At 35.5% G+C, this 15,921-nt stretch overlaps 1 protein-coding gene across 5 annotated transcripts in view; it reads left to right on the top strand.

Annotated features, from left to right (window-relative positions):
- LOC123005962 (teneurin-m) overlaps window positions 1–15,921 on the top strand; it is a 110,250-nt gene that overhangs the window by 46,387 nt on the left and 47,942 nt on the right. For 4 of the 5 annotated variants that reach the window (XM_044400069.1, XM_044400068.1, XM_044400066.1 and 1 more), the window contains exon 2: window positions 2,785–2,839. The exons of the other annotated variant lie outside the window; for it this stretch is intronic. In XM_044400069.1, the coding sequence (XP_044256004.1) occupies window positions 2,824–2,839 (16 nt within the window). In that variant the 5' untranslated portion in view covers window positions 2,785–2,823. The remainder of the gene's footprint in view (window positions 1–2,784; window positions 2,840–15,921) is intronic. 5 annotated transcript variants of the gene reach the window in all.

The following is a 15,921-nucleotide window of genomic DNA, read 5'->3' as shown; positions in this document are numbered from 1 at the left end:
CTTTGAAGAAGAATTTATTCTGTTGGGAGACTGTTACAAGTTGGTTCATTACGGGAAACTACCAACTAGATGCCATCGGCGGCGCGCATGTGATTTAATCCCAGATACAGTTTCGCTGGTATCATGCCGCCCCAATTAACCCTTTAATTTATTATTCAAATCTACAAACGAGGCTTTATAATATAACGGAAACACAATTTGCATCGCATTATTGGGTTTTGTATCAATTATATATATTTTTAATCGGCCCTAATGCGATTAGGTTTAGTCGCGTATATAAATTTATGTGTAACATAGACAGGAACACAAACATTGGGGAAAACACCATGAATGCCTCCATACCCATTCGGCAAAAAATTAATCCTGCTCGTATTCGAATAAATCTGAATGGGAAAACTGCACTGTGTGATATAAACGTTACAGGTTCATTAATTCGGAGTTTAATTTACACTGAACGGCAGGAGAGATTTAATTTACGAGTGCTTCGGACCTGGCAGGGACACAAGCCACGACTTGGGACCTGCCAAAAGCCCTATCGATTCATTTTTCAATCCTCTCGACGAGGATTTGGCGTTTTAGACAAGCCAAGTTTTCAACCAGCGACGAGTTTAGATCGATAGTCCACAAACGCTACACCATATAAGCACGAGGAATGCTTTGAATAATAGGTTTTACTGTAATTAGAAAAATTTTAAGTGTACTTTTTAGAATACGCGCCCAGAAACGTAAAAAGTCTAAAACAAGTGGTTTTATCTAACAGCAAGTGTTTTTTGGGAGTCAACCTCTTAAGGTAAATCCGGTTACTCTAATTTAGTCTGAAGTAGGGATGTACGCCCATAAAATTGCGGCGTTTGCTCGTCATAAAGGGGTTTGAGGCAAAACCGGATGGTTTAATAAAAAACGACCCGGAGCTTGTCTTCGTTGAGAAATCACTCGTGTTTCTAATAGATTAAAAATTCATCTCGGTACAAAGAGACTTTTTTATTCGTAAGTTAGTTAGTTAGGGCTGTGGTTCGTCCACCCGGGGAGCAGTAATTCATCCCCGTTAAGCCTGGTGCGGTCACCGGAGTCCGGCACAACCACGACCATTGCCATTGATTGGCACGGAATCGCGTCAACTTATCCTACCGGGACATTAATAATGCACCCAGCGGGAATTCGTTATAAAGCTCGTAAATCCCGGCTTTGCATATGCGCCGGTATATAATAAATGCGTACGAAATTCCGGTGGAAAATCAGAGATCAGACAATATGGAGAATTGAGATTTCCCCAGCGATTGTCTTGCAAAGTCCCGTCACACCATTCATAGGCAACGTGCGAGGCATCGCTTTCGGTATTGTAATCGGACTGTGGTGTAGCGCTTTACTCGCTTCCGGATTTTTATAGCCGGAACCAGAGTCTTCTAGCAATATTTCAATAACGCTAAGTGATGCACCGTCAGCTATTTACACACTGAAACCGACGCGGTTTCCTACTCTAGAGAATTGAAAGCCAAAAGAAAAAAATTGTGCGACGCGAAAACTCTTGGAGTGTTGATTTTGTCTTCAGCTACTTACTGTATTGCTTTTACAGCAAGACTCTCAACCTCTTTCAAAATATACGCCTCAAGAGGGAAAATCTACAATCGAAAACTCTTTCTCTCAAAGCATTATTATTAGTTTTTAAGTTTTTGAAAAAATACAAATGCTAAATTTGACAACATTTATAGACCAGTTTTATGAAACATTTTTGTGCATATTGAAATGAAACAATTTTGAATATTAACATTGGCTGTCAGTTCATTCCAATTTAATTACTGAGTTAGTGATGCAAATAACCTAAAAATTCCATTGGCATATTTTTATAAAAAATATCAATGGAAATGCAAAATAATATAAATTTTTTTGAATTAAGCTGTCAACAAGTAAAGCTGTTTATTTATTCTTTACTCATAAATAAACTATTTTCTTGGAAATATCAATTTATTTTATTACCTAATACATTTACCATAATAATTTTTATTAACATTGTTGGATATGACAGAAAAATTGTGATATTGTAATTTGAAATAAAATCTATATAAAATATATTACAACACAATACAGATTTTATTTATATTGGAACACAAAATATTTCAATATAATTTATTTTATGGAGCAAATTATATTGTGTTGTTAATTATTTTTAGCTTATCAAAAATTAAATACACAGCTCGAACAGAAAATGCGATTTTTGATACCTTTCGAGTAAACACTCTACCTCGGGATATTTCTATCGCCACATTGGCACTACATTTTTTTTATTTGAAGTAGGTCAGAAATCTTTGATTTTTGTGTGCAGAATCTGTCATTTTATTGGTTTATACCAACCTTTAAAGAAACTATATTATTCAAACAGAAAAAAATATATAAAAAGTGACAAAAAAGCAATAGAAAAGTTCCGGGGTATATATGCTGTTTTTTATAAACATTTTTGATTACAACTAGAATTAAGAAATTAAAAAATTAAAATTATAAATTTACGCAAAACTATTCTGTTTGAACAATACACAAAAACATGGTATAATAAAAATCAACACTCAAAGTCTATAGAAAATGCATGAACATAATGCATACAGAGTAAGTTAACAGTAAACGACGACATTATGTTTTATTTTTATTATTTCTTCTTTCATTTACTGATGGAAAGTTGTGTAACAACAGCATTAAAAAGTAATGGCCTACTTTTTCGCGTTAGCTAAATATTTTGCTTATGAAAAGTTTAAAATGATTTATTTGCGATTTTTAACTTTTTATTTGTTTCAGGTGAGTGTGTGTGTTTCCCACACATGCCTAGGCTTCGCTATGAGCTACTCGCAAGGTTTGTATGGCTTTAAACGTCCAGCAACGCGGTATCGATCAGAAATCGCTTTCGAACACCTTTCTTACCCTAACACATCCTCCTATTGTGCTTGCACGTCATTAATTGAATTCCGGGCGCCATCTCCAACTCTGGTACCAATCGCCTCAAATCACTTCTCCGTAACGTGAGAAACGAGCAATCTTTTTGCAGTTCTCGCCAAGTAATCTCCCACCAAAACTATAGTTGTAAAGTTTTGACACAAATTATTATGGGCTTTAATTGCATCTGTGTGAGCTAACAGACAACAGGCATTGTGAATCAGAGTTAGTCCGGGAATTACGGATAATAGGCCTTGGCGAGGGCGCGCCTTGGGGATTCGTCCAAGCTAGGAAGTTGCTTCAGTGCTCATCCCTACAACGGAATAGATTCCTTCCTATTTAACTCGAACAAACAGATTTCGTTCCAGTAAATCTGCCCTGCCCTAGATCTATGGATTAGTCTTATTATTATCCAGATCCAGATGCGAGTGCTGACAGCGCAAATAATACCACCAGGAGGCTTTTTTCGACCACCACCTGTCTTACCCGGTTTTAATTTCGAGGGGATTTTTTTAGAAACTTGTCTAGGCACTTCGTGCGAGATGTAGAATACGGTCCCTGACCGGATTTTGCACGAAGTGCTTTCGCTATTATATAAGACCGTTGCGTGCTTTCATAACTCAGGACCTTTTCTTCTCAGGCTGTAGGAAGTCGTTTCGCTAACTTTATGTCTTTCATATTTCTTCATTTACAGCCTAGACGCTGCACTGCCTTTGGCTTTGTTTTGCTCTCTAACCAAATACTTATTTTTTGCTTTATACATTGTTGATGACGTTGCCATCTACTCTTCTACCTTGATAGAACTTTTGTAATAATCAAAACTTCGGAAAGGCAGTTGTCAGCAGATTTGTTTGTGGAGTCAATAGATTTTCTCGTGATAAATGACTGGCACGTTGTTTTAACATCTTGCGTTCCGTGCTGGATGGAATGTTAAGTAGATTTAACAACACAGAGAAATCGACTTTGCCAACGAATGTTTACTTAAAATTCTACAGTGCTTTTATCAGACAACTTATTAATTCGGATACCAAAGCCAGAGTTTCGGAGATTACATTACTTTTTATCGAAGCTATTTACTGTGGGGTTTCCGGAATAATAATAGTAACAATAACAATCAAATAAAAGAGAGTAAACAGCTCATCGCCTTAAACTTTACTATAAAAGCGGATTAGCGCTGAAATTTTAAAGCGGTGAATTCTCATTTTTTATATATTTCAAGAGGAAAATATTTATGTTGATCCAATTTGCACGCAAATCTGTTTAAATTAATTTACTTAGAAAAGTTTTTTGAGAAAATAACGCGAGTTTTATTAACTATTTTTTCTATATCAGGATATGAGAAAGAAAAAGAGAGAAATTATTTCTAGTCATGACAGAGCGGATATTGTCTTCTAAAAAAATATTTTACCAACGATTTCATATAACTTGAAAGTTATATTCTCTTTATAATCTCAAAGAAGTTAAGACACTAAAGCTATTAGTTATGTAGGATCCTAAAAAAGATTTTACCGTATTTATTATCCGCATTCAGAGAAAGAGCTTTAAAACTAAATGTTTTCACTTGTCAACTTTGTATTGATTGAAATGGAAGTGAAATTTGGAGCGTTTAATAGTATTGTGTGCGTGTGGTATCGAAAATGTATTTTTAATTTAATATTTTTTGTAATGCAGACTCAAAGGGATGAATTAAAACGGTACATTGATTTTTGATTTAATAATCTTTTTTACAAAACTAAATTTTATGCCACACATTTTTGTACAAAATCTTGTTTGTGATATTGAACTTGGTTTTACCTCATTGTAAATGTTTTCATATTTATTATAAAAATTAATGAGTTTATTTTAAATAATAAACTCGCCCGGCGCATCCGCCAAATTTGAATAAAGTGTAACGACTTCGTGAGGACTCGTTATAAAATTCTCTCAAAATGTTTTTGGGTGTCGGTTTGAGTGTGGCTGGTTGTGTTTTACGACAGGTGTATGATGACGGCTTTATTGCAGAGCTAATAACTCAGCAGCTGCAATCCGAGTAAACTTGGGTGATGTTGTTTTAAAATATACAGCGCTGTTGAATATAACTGTTTTCATCTTGTACATGATGAATTAAATTGCTGCTTTTGAAGCAAGTTTCATTTACACAAACACAAACAAAGATGAAACTTGCACGTGCACGCGCTTTTTTCATTGTTATCGTTTGTGCGATTTTTTCATGTGGAATAGAGCAAAAATGTTAGATCGTTAGGTTACGAGCGTTTCAGATGAATAAATTTTCTAGTGGTCGACAATGAAACAGTATAAAAACACCAATTATAACAAAATTAATGATTCTCATGTCAAATAAAATATTTCCGCCCGAAGTATTGCCCTTTAATTGCAACAAAACAGAGCAAGCCACTAGATGTCATTCAGGCAAATAAAAACAATACAAACGCGACGTTAATAATGACCATAATAAAATCTGGCACGTTCAATACACTCGATGGAAATGTCGAGTCAAATGCGCATTTCCATATCATTTGCTCGTTTAGACCGCCGCCAAATGGCCGTTTTTGCCCAGCAAAAACCAAATAAAGACCCGACTGATGCATTAGCAGACTCCCATCAGACGCGCCTGCAACAGCTTCATATCTCTTGCGAGGCACCTGATCTGCGGCAATTTCCCCCAAGACCGAAATTCCCCGAATTAATTAAAATTAATCGCCGCCAGAACAAAGGAGTTAATTTGATTGATTCTCTTGCAAAACATTGAAGGAAGCAACGGGAGGAAAGTGCTAAAGGTGTGGGCAAAAGTTAATTTCCGGTTCCCGTTCGAAGAAGTCGGAGCGAGTGTGATGGAGTTGCGTGTCGAGATATCTGACATACACATGTTGTCATCTCGACACGCTACATTTTGCCTTTTATATTTCATAAAATCGACAAAGGCATCTGAAGATTTGCTATATTTCTCTATAGAAAAAGAATCGATGTTCTGGCTGGAAAAACTCAGCTTTCGGGCATAGCAAGAATTCAGACGGGATATTACAAAATCGCCCGTTTCCACCGGCTTAATTGAATTTCTGCACAAATTTCAATATAACACATGGGATCGTGGTTCAATATAGGAATTTGTTTTGTCTTCCCCCGTTTTGTAATTAATCATTTACCTATATAAACATTTAATTTCGAGAACCAAAATTTTGCACCACTTGAAAGCGGCCACTCCAAACAAAATATTCTCTAATTAATTAATTATTACTTATTTATACGATGTGAAACATTCATCGAGTTATAATCACTTTTATACTTTATTCTTGATCTACCTCAAAATTTCGAAACTTCCATACCCAAATATTTACTCCAAGCTTAAACGGCTTACCTGAAAAGGGCTCAAGCAAACAAATTGATTGCTATAATATTTCATTTAATATTTTATCATCTATTTCACGCGATTACCTTTTATACCTTTTCTAGAAACGGTCTGTACCATTATAAAAAGGACATTTGCTTTTATCTAACTCTGTTTGTTCAGATCCTAGAGATTTTTAAACATTTAACTTTAATTAATTTCCATTTATAAATCTTTTACGACCATTAGCGGCAAAATTTAAGCACTACACCAAGTTTAGTCTTCTAAAGCGACTAAGTAAGTACTAAATAAATCACATGATTTATGAATTATTTATGAACAATAAATTACTGTGTTGCTTGCAGACACTGTCTGTCACTTCAGTTTTACAAGAGCTTATATTGCACCTCACAAAAGTAAACAAGATTCATCATTTTCAAATTCCTGCTACAAGTAAAAATTTGTTTTCTATTTTCTGATACCATCTATTCGTTTTGCATATTTTTGTACAAACTCATCACCAAATTTTAAATATGTAGCAACGTTATTTTTATACTGTCCCTCGAAGTCAAGCTTATGGATATAATTATTTTTACGTCGAACAAATCTCGTACCCGCTACACGTTGTTTAGCTTTTTTATCTTTATCTCCTTAAATCTCCCAGTATTAAGAAAAACAGATAGTTTTTTTTTATAAACTGTATTTACAAAATAAGGATGATCAAAGTGCTTTTACTTTAAGTTAGAATTTTTTAGTAATTCTATTAGGTAAATTTACAACATTTTGGGTTAAATGAATTTTGACGTGCAGGAGACCTGTTTAAACCTTCAAGATTGTCGAGTTAAGCTGCACGTTAAGTTTATAAATATTAGCATTTTTAATGGTGACCTTCCGTCATTGTTGACCCTTTACCTATCACAACTCTACAGTTTTATTTAGTGATTTTGAAATTGGAAATTTACTCCGGATTGAAGTTTAATTCTTGAAGTTGTGGCAAAAATAGAAGTTTAAGCAAGTAAAGCATCTGCTAAATGGCACAGAGGAAATTCCGATTGCATTCCGATTGATATTGCACAATAGAAATAAAATTTCAATCTCTCAAACCCAGGCGTTTCCTTGAAACTCGTATTTTGTCGACGATGGAGTATAAATTTTTTTATTTTGGTATCAAAATAACTGGTAATACTTTACTAGCAGGCGTGTTGTTATGATTTCGGTTCGATACAAAAGTTCCGTGTCCAGTTTCGACAGGATGGGGTTCCCACCCAAGGGCTGAAGAGATTAGAAACCAGGCTAGGCCGAGACTCGATTAAATCTGTGCTTTTGTGTTAGGGAAATGGGTTAATTTTCCGCCCATGTACCTCTAGGGATGAACGGAATTACAATGGAGGGTCGCATATCGTAGCCGTGCCTCTTATCGAACGCGATTCCGACGCCTCGCTACGATATTTGCCTTTAATTTAATTCCACACGTCCCGTATTCATATAACAAATTGAATGCAGTATTACATTTATAAGTCATTCGGAGGAGTAACAATCCACTTTAATTTTAAGCGCAGTTCATGGCGCGTCGCGCTACCCCGAAGTGTCAACAAATTTGCATATCTATGTATATAAAGTACAATTTTAGTTTACTGCATAATGGAACGACTAATCAAATCGTTTTATAATGTATGCAAACTACTTAATTTGCCGCTGGTAATAATAAAAAATGAGCTTTTCAGCCCACCTGTCCAGTAGCTGGACTCGAGTACAAATGCTTCCGGATAACAGAGACGAGCCCACCTTCCCTAGAAACAATTAAACTTTTTAGTAGCACTCCTGTTTGTACGTTGGTAGTTATGTCCAATTATCCTCGAAGACAGCTGGAATAAGCAATAAATCTAGTTGTAGTTTTTGTAATAAGAAAACATGACATTTTAATTTCCCCCTTATTCGGGCAATAAATTTTGAAGAATAGGGGATTAGACATTTTACAGCACTCTTATAATCACGACACGAAAAAGCTCTTCTTCATATTTTAAGCTCGTTGGTGATGTGCGCGTTGAAATTTATACTCGGCGATTAAAATTTATTATCACTAGTTAAAGTTATCGGCGACCGCAAATAGATTAAGCGGCGTCGTGACGGCGTCCACTCTACCTCGCCATTAAAAGATCTGGTTTGTAAATAATTAAGGAAAAACTACAAAATTCATCGTCAATCTTGTAGCACACGTGTGAGTAATCAGAGCGGCTGATTCCCTGATGGCTCACGAACATGGTCGAGGCTTATGAATGTTTGAGAGGGTTCGTCTATCGCAAGTTTAGCTTGATTTGAAGAGATCGAGGGAAGAGAAGCAAAAATTAATACTAACGATGATTAAAAAATCTACATACAACCCTCGGCAGACGCGTCGAGACGCTTATTTTATGGTTACCCGGGGAACACGCGGACGCATTCACATATAAAATGGCAAGGCACGGGATTAAATATCAAACGCCATCGCCCGTCCAATTTTTTCCCCAGGCGTGCCACGGTTTAGCCTATTTTACAAATTGCAAATTGTCGCAAAAACATGCCAGAGGGGTGTATAAAAATTTCATACGGATATTGTAACGCGTCGAATTACAACACTTTCTATAGAGTTTAATCCTCTGTCAGCTCCAAATAACACAACCAAATTGGCAGTAAATCACACCAATTTTGAGAAAATTTCATCACTTTCGAACATCTGTATTTTTTCATATTTCTAGCAATTATGAAATTAACTAAACGTTAATTTATTTTGTGCCCAGAATATAATTTCTAATTCAAACGTATAGCTAAAAGTAACCAAACCTTGTTTTTATCTAGCAATTTTTTAAAATTTTAAGAATAAAGTTCATCTTAAACTCATTTTGAAGAAAAATCACGGAACGTTTTTTGCTTAGAATATTATTTATTTTCTTGTAAAATCTATTTTACTCTTGTTTGCTGAAAAAATTTATTATGGCTTTCTTTATTAATATGATCTAATTTTTTCACATTTGATTTTATAAAATCGTAAATACTTGCTCACAAAAGCCTAGTCAGATTGTGTAGTTTTATAATAAAACAAATATAATATAAAAGAGCAAGGCACAGAAATGAATAGATAGGTCCATATACTCAAGGGAGAACAAGGATTTATGTGTGGTCCAAAATTAAAGTTTCGGTGGTGGTCGGCCCTGCACTATAACTTTTTTTCTAATTTAGTATGTTAAATAAGTTTAAACTTTATGCAAGTTAAACACTGCAACGTAGCAAAAAATTCTAGCTCCATTTTGCAAGCAGGAAGCTCTTTGCTTGAGATTTTCGCCGGAGGCTTCTAGTAATAAAGTGATATTGATCTTACGTTTCCATAAATATTACTATACTAAATAATTTCGTTATTATTAGTGTAGTGCAAGTTTTGCTGATGTAAGTTATTCATAAACTTTAACAGCACTAGCCTCCGTGCACAAGTAGCAATTTCCCGATGCATATTTAATCTATTAGAGGATCTAGGTAAGCGAGCGGAGCAGTTTTTAAGACGAGAATGTCGTTAATTTTTCAGTAGGTTGGTTTTTTAACGTCGGTGGATCGTTAAAACGTTCTTGGAGCGATTTTCAAAGCAAGGCGTTCTTTGAAGTGTCTTCAGTTTTGGTGTTTGACGGCCATCTGGCATCCATTTGTTTTACGATCGGGATGCAAAGTAGTTCGTTTCAGAACGGTGAATTGGATGTAACCCCTTGTTATGCTTGCTCACCCCGAATTTGGTTGTTTAGTCAAGCATTCAGTCCCTCAACTAGGTGCTGCTCGGTTTATATAAATTAAAACTAACTATACGCCCACCCTTTCAATGACGTCACCCGAGTATTCGCCAGTGCATACAAATTTACTCCTCGTAATTAATGTTTGATTAATAGCTGGGGCTTTTAATCTGGAAACTATCTTGAAAAAATGTGAATTTTTGCCACTCACTGTTTGCAGAATCAAATTAAAACTTAGCTGAGGATGCCATTAAGAGTCCATTAAAAATTTACGAAACAAATCACAACTTTAAATCGTATTAGAGTGTTTTTGTATTTGGCGAGAGAGGATGTCGCGTTTTTAATATAGTTAAGAGGTGATGATTACGATTTTTAATAATGTAGCGTTCAGCTTGGCTCAAAGACTGGAACAATACATAAATTATAAGTACAAGAAGTTAGGTTTAATTTGGTCTCGGGAACTGCTCCCCATTAAACTTGGCACAAATGCTGTTCTAGCGTTTAAACCAGACATCTCGTATTTTAGAAGATATTCATTAATAATAAATGTTGTGCTAACTTGCTATGAAGATTGGGCCATAATTCTGTTTGTTAAACAATATACGAGGTGTTATTACCAACACTTATCATTTACTTTCCTTCCCTACAGTCTAAATTATATTTCGATATTGCTCCTCGAACATGTTTCCCCAATTTTATTGTTTTAATATTACTACACTCGCGAAATAAATTTGATCCAAGTATGAATCGTAAACTCAAAAAAACAACTTGCACCCATGTGAGTCCTTCTTATTTAAGAAAAAACTTTCCTCCGATATTTCCTTGTTTTTCCTCATTCTTATAACCGGATTATGCGAAAGGCTTTCCCATAACCCTTGTTGTTTTCTTTCCGGAGCGATCTTGTGTTTACAACCACTTCCGCTGCTTTTTCCGCAGATAATTGGACCCCTTTCGTTTTCACCTGTTTTGAAATCATTGTCAAAATCATGCTTTTGGCTTTATCTTGATTGTTCCGGACGGCTCTTGTCTCCTCCGGCTCTATTTCTGCAACTGTCATTGCGTGATACGGGTCTAGACCATCCAATATTTAACGAAATTTATCAGTCACGTTGTCAGTGGTTCACATAATGACTCTTCCACTTCCACACGCTTTCTTGTCTCGGAAAATTGAAATTCTTTCGCGACGCATTACTTTTATGACGAGCGATTTTCCCGGGTTTATTAAGTGTTCAGAAATGTATGTGAATCCCGGAAACAAATTGAGCAATTTGTCGAGACATTCCTGTCTTTATCCGGCGCCTCTCGATATCACAAAGAAATTGCCCGATCTGAATTTTTGGACGCTCAGCTTTGACTGTATTTACGTGTAGGGGAACTTTATAAGACACTCGAATCAAAATTTTTATTTAAAACTAAGAAATGGGAACTGAATTTAAAATTCTAGAAAAGTATTAACTCGAAACATTTTCTTTTAATTTTTAAGTGTGAGTTCTAACACAAAATACATCATTTAATACGAGTACATCAAACAATATAATAAATTAAAAAAATTATGAAATGTAGTGTGATTGCTTGAATTTTATTTACAAATTTTAATATATATAAATAACAATTAATTTTAACTGATTTGTAAATAATATATGTTACACTTGATTTATTCAATAAAAGGAAGTTTGTAATAATTACAAAGTTTTTTGTTAGAGTGCATATGGAATAAGAGGTATTGAAAAAAAAACGCGTTTTCACTTTATCCGTTTCTGCCAGTTTGCTGGTAATAAATTAAAAATTGGGAAAAGCGAAAAGATTACAGGAATTTCTTTACAAATCCCGGCATGTTTGAACTGTCGCGACACAACGACCGTATCTTCATAGCCTTATCGAAAAACCTACACTATTTGGCGTTCGGATTTGGACCGGGCACGTTTTTCACACACATTTTGCCCTCAGAACTGGGTCACAAACAAAGCGGAATTAACCGAATCAAACGAAAAATACACACCCCCGGTGATAAACTCCAAGGGATTTATTGGAGCGAACGTATGTTACTCCCGAATTTTTTTAGCCGAAAAATTGAAACGTACATAAAATGTTATGGAGTGTACCTACCTACTCTAGTTAATATTTGGGAAAAGGCGGTTGTAAACCACTTACCTATTGCTCATAAATACACACTCGGGTATAAATATAATATATAGGATAAATAGGAGGCCGGTGTTTAATTTATAAGCTGTACTACAAGTATTTTACAACTTCTTTTCTCGTAAGTTAAATAACGTGTAATTTTAAGAGGCGGAAGCAAATTATGCTATGATTGCTAGCGAATTACACATTTTGCATAAATATTTTTTGATGAGTTACGTCGGGAACAAAAATAGTGAAATTTTAAATTTGTAAATATTTGGAACTAAAAATGTTTATACATTTTTATTTTGCTGGGAATTTATTATCTTAGTATTACAGACTACTAAAAATAATACGACATACTTAAATTTTATACGAGCTGTTCAGTTGTCGAACGACAGGTAGTTTATTCTGTAACCTCTAGGTCATCAGACGAATTTTCTTCCTGGTTGCCCTCAAGATCTACTTACATCTCCTTGGAAGTAATTTTTTTGTTTCGTTTTGGTGGATGCGCCGGGTTTTTACTTTCTTTGACGAAGGTAATTTTATTTATTGGCTGCAGAATTTACTCAAACGTAGCTGATGAGGCTGTGCCGGATGCAGCAAGATATATATTTACATAAACGAAGAATTGGTTCGTTTGTAAGGAAGTAAGGAAGCGCAACGAGGAAGTCGGGTAAATATATCTCGCGTAGATCGGGGATTGTAGTTAATTACAAGTCGACATGCATGCTCTGGTATTCCGGAATTGTTGCCATCAAACGAAAAAGCCGTCGACTTGTGTCGCCAGCGGCGTTTTAACACGAAACGTCACATAAAACAATACTGGATTTGCTCGTAAAAACCAAATAACCCGCTTGATCGGATGTACAAACACTGCAAGTATAAAAATTTATTTTCGGCTTAGCTTTTTAGAGTGCCTCGATAATATCCTTCGACACACATTAATGTCCAAATAATTCCCCGGATTACCAATATTCACAAACATAGAGCCGAGTCGACCGACTCTCCTGAGCTTAATTGTTTGCCACAATTTCATCGATTAGTCGATTACAAATAAAGAACTTTTTAATATCAACTCTACAACTAGTTTAAGCTCAGCAAAACACCGAGGATTAAATGATAAAATAGAATAGCAAATTATTATTATTAATCATAAGGAGACTTGATAAATAAATAGAATTTTACAGACAAGTCATTGCGACAAAAAATTGATCGACAAGTAGTAACTGGTCTTTTTGGTTTTTTTAAGTTGATGTGTCTTGTCCAAGTTGGCCCCCAAACTTGTCAATTCTTTTAATGACGCCTCCATGTGATGTTTTCCCACGATAAATTAGGAAGCGAACAAAGACGGGAATCAGTTCTTTGTCGTTGCCAGGAAAAGTGCTTTGGGAAATTCTTTCTGCTGACAGAGGGGAGATCCTGATGCACTTGAAGAGTTAGTACAAGTGATCGTCTTTTAATAGTGTAATGATTTAGTCCGGGAAATTGCCATTGGCGCGATTATTTATCGTGGCTCCGTCTTCAGTCGATTACAAACAGTGCGTACGCCGAGGGCGGAAATTACGAGCAGCCGCATCGACAGCCGCCCTCGCATTTACACAACACATCTAAAATTACAATACATTCGCGGAAATCCTGGTCGGAATGTCTATAGGACTCGAAAGAGTCCCCTCGTTGCTTGTAATTGTGGCATTTCTGTATGCAAAGAGTTCCAGGCCTCTTCCAGTCGACATCGCGACATGAAAGAATTCCACAAATAAGAAGTGCTTGCTGAAATATTCATTAAATGGTGCGCGGTGTGCGAACACGTCTCTATGTGTGGATATCCGTTTCCACATTCGCTCATCTTAATAACATTTTGTCTTTTATCTTGATCTCATGAATGTCGACTTGACGTCACTCGCGACAAACTCAACGCTGCCGAGGGGCGCAAGACCCAATGGCGGCCATATTACCTACGACTGCTTCGTTCAGAGCTTTGGTCAACACTTTCACACAAATCTCCACACCAACATCATCATTTCAATCATTTTCAATTAACCAGATCAGTAATACTGAATTTGATAAGTGTGTTTGTTTTTAATAATACCCACTAGTAATTAACATACACTGCTATAATTAAGCAGCATGTAATAGTAATATTAATTGGTATTAACACGTAATGAAAACGCGGAACCATTGATTTTTCGATGTAGTTTCACGGGAGCGGAAAACATGTCACAAGTTGTAACAATATTTATTGTTCTGGAATTGTGCTGTTCCTTCATCATGATTATAATACAAAATAGTTATTTTCAATTATCCATAAATAACTGTAAATTCATTGCACTCGTATTTTGTTTTCGTTTCAAACATCGAAAATAAATTTGTTTATATCGTAAAATTTGACACTAATTACCAATAAATTATTCCATTTTGTAATGAAAAGCTTTTTGAAGCTTAGTACAACCTATTTGAACATACCTACAATGAAGAAATGTAACAACAGTGAAACGAATGTAATAATTTATGAGGAAAATTGGATCACTGTAATGTGTTAACATAAATAATTATTGTAGAACTTGGTGGCTTTCAAATTTGTTAAGAGTCCTCTTAAGTCGTTTTTGATTACCTCAAAGTGCTGGACTTTGAAACAAATCCTGATTGAAAAATTTGTTTTAAAGCCTTTTAATCCAAAACAAATTGTAAATTTCAAATCAAGTACTTCACCTACGTACATTAAAAATTCTCATGGGTGTTTGCAAATGAAATTTTGCAATAATTGAAATCTGTCGATATTTGAAAACTCGTTTCGCCTGGATTTCCCGGATAGAAATGCATTCGAAAGCTGCAAATATCTCGAAAATTTCCACCCAGTTAATTTCTCACTTGTAAGAATTCATAATCTAGAACAAAGGCTGATTACCAATTAAGTCCATTCATGTTCGTTTTTCCGTTCTCTTTGATTTTGTGCGAAAAGTGCTTGCATTAAGTTATATCCTCATTGTGTACAGTGAAATGAGATGATTCCTATGAGACGTGCATTTGAAATTCCGACGAGCCTAAAATCTCAAATGAAACCAGGGATCGATCGATGATTCGGTGTGTTGACAACGTGGAGGTTTTTGATTGAATCGGTCTTGACTTCTAACTCGTTTAAAGTGAGTGGTCGAAGTAATCGCATGGTGCAGCAAGCTGCAAGCCCTCGATGGGTCCCTACCGCCTAAGCCGCGTATTGATCCTGCAGACCACGAGAATGGGAGTCACCCCCGATTCGCCCTGGTTCGGAGAAATTCGTCTCTTTTCGATTAAACAACTGGCCCCGTACCAAAGTCGAATCTCGTCCTGGCGTTTATATCCGCAAGTCGGCAAAATCTATACGCTGTGAACCCAAAAACACAAAATTCATGACACAAAAGTAGTCAAATCTCTACCAATTACTCGTAAAAGTTTGTCTAAAGCAATTATAGAGTATTTCAGCTAAGGCTTGATCGCTCAATTATTAATTACTTCAAAATTTGTTTTTTGTTATACAATTTTAATGAAAATAAATACCAACATTTTATTTTCTTAAACAAGAGGTAACTTTGTTTGAGAACCACGAAATACGATTTCGTTTTTATTTGTTTACCAAAATTTAATTTAAGTCATTAGTATTAGTATCATGTGAAACCAAACATCATGATATCAACAATAATTCTGGTGTCCTTTTTTTATCCCGATTTTATGCTTTCCCTATAAAGTTTGATCAGATCCCTCGTTCCGTTTTTGGGTTTACTGCTGGCTTCAGTATTTCGTTTAATGTTCCTCCCACTAAAAATT

The sequence above is a fragment of the Tribolium madens genome, unplaced genomic scaffold (genome assembly GCF_015345945.1).
Source record: "Tribolium madens isolate multiple individuals breed KSU strain unplaced genomic scaffold, Tmad_KSU_1.1 Scaffold_20;HRSCAF=117;Tcas5.2_LG4, whole genome shotgun sequence".
NCBI classification, from domain to species: Eukaryota; Metazoa; Arthropoda; class Insecta; order Coleoptera; family Tenebrionidae; genus Tribolium; species Tribolium madens.
This window is presented reverse-complemented; position numbering and strand designations above follow the sequence as displayed.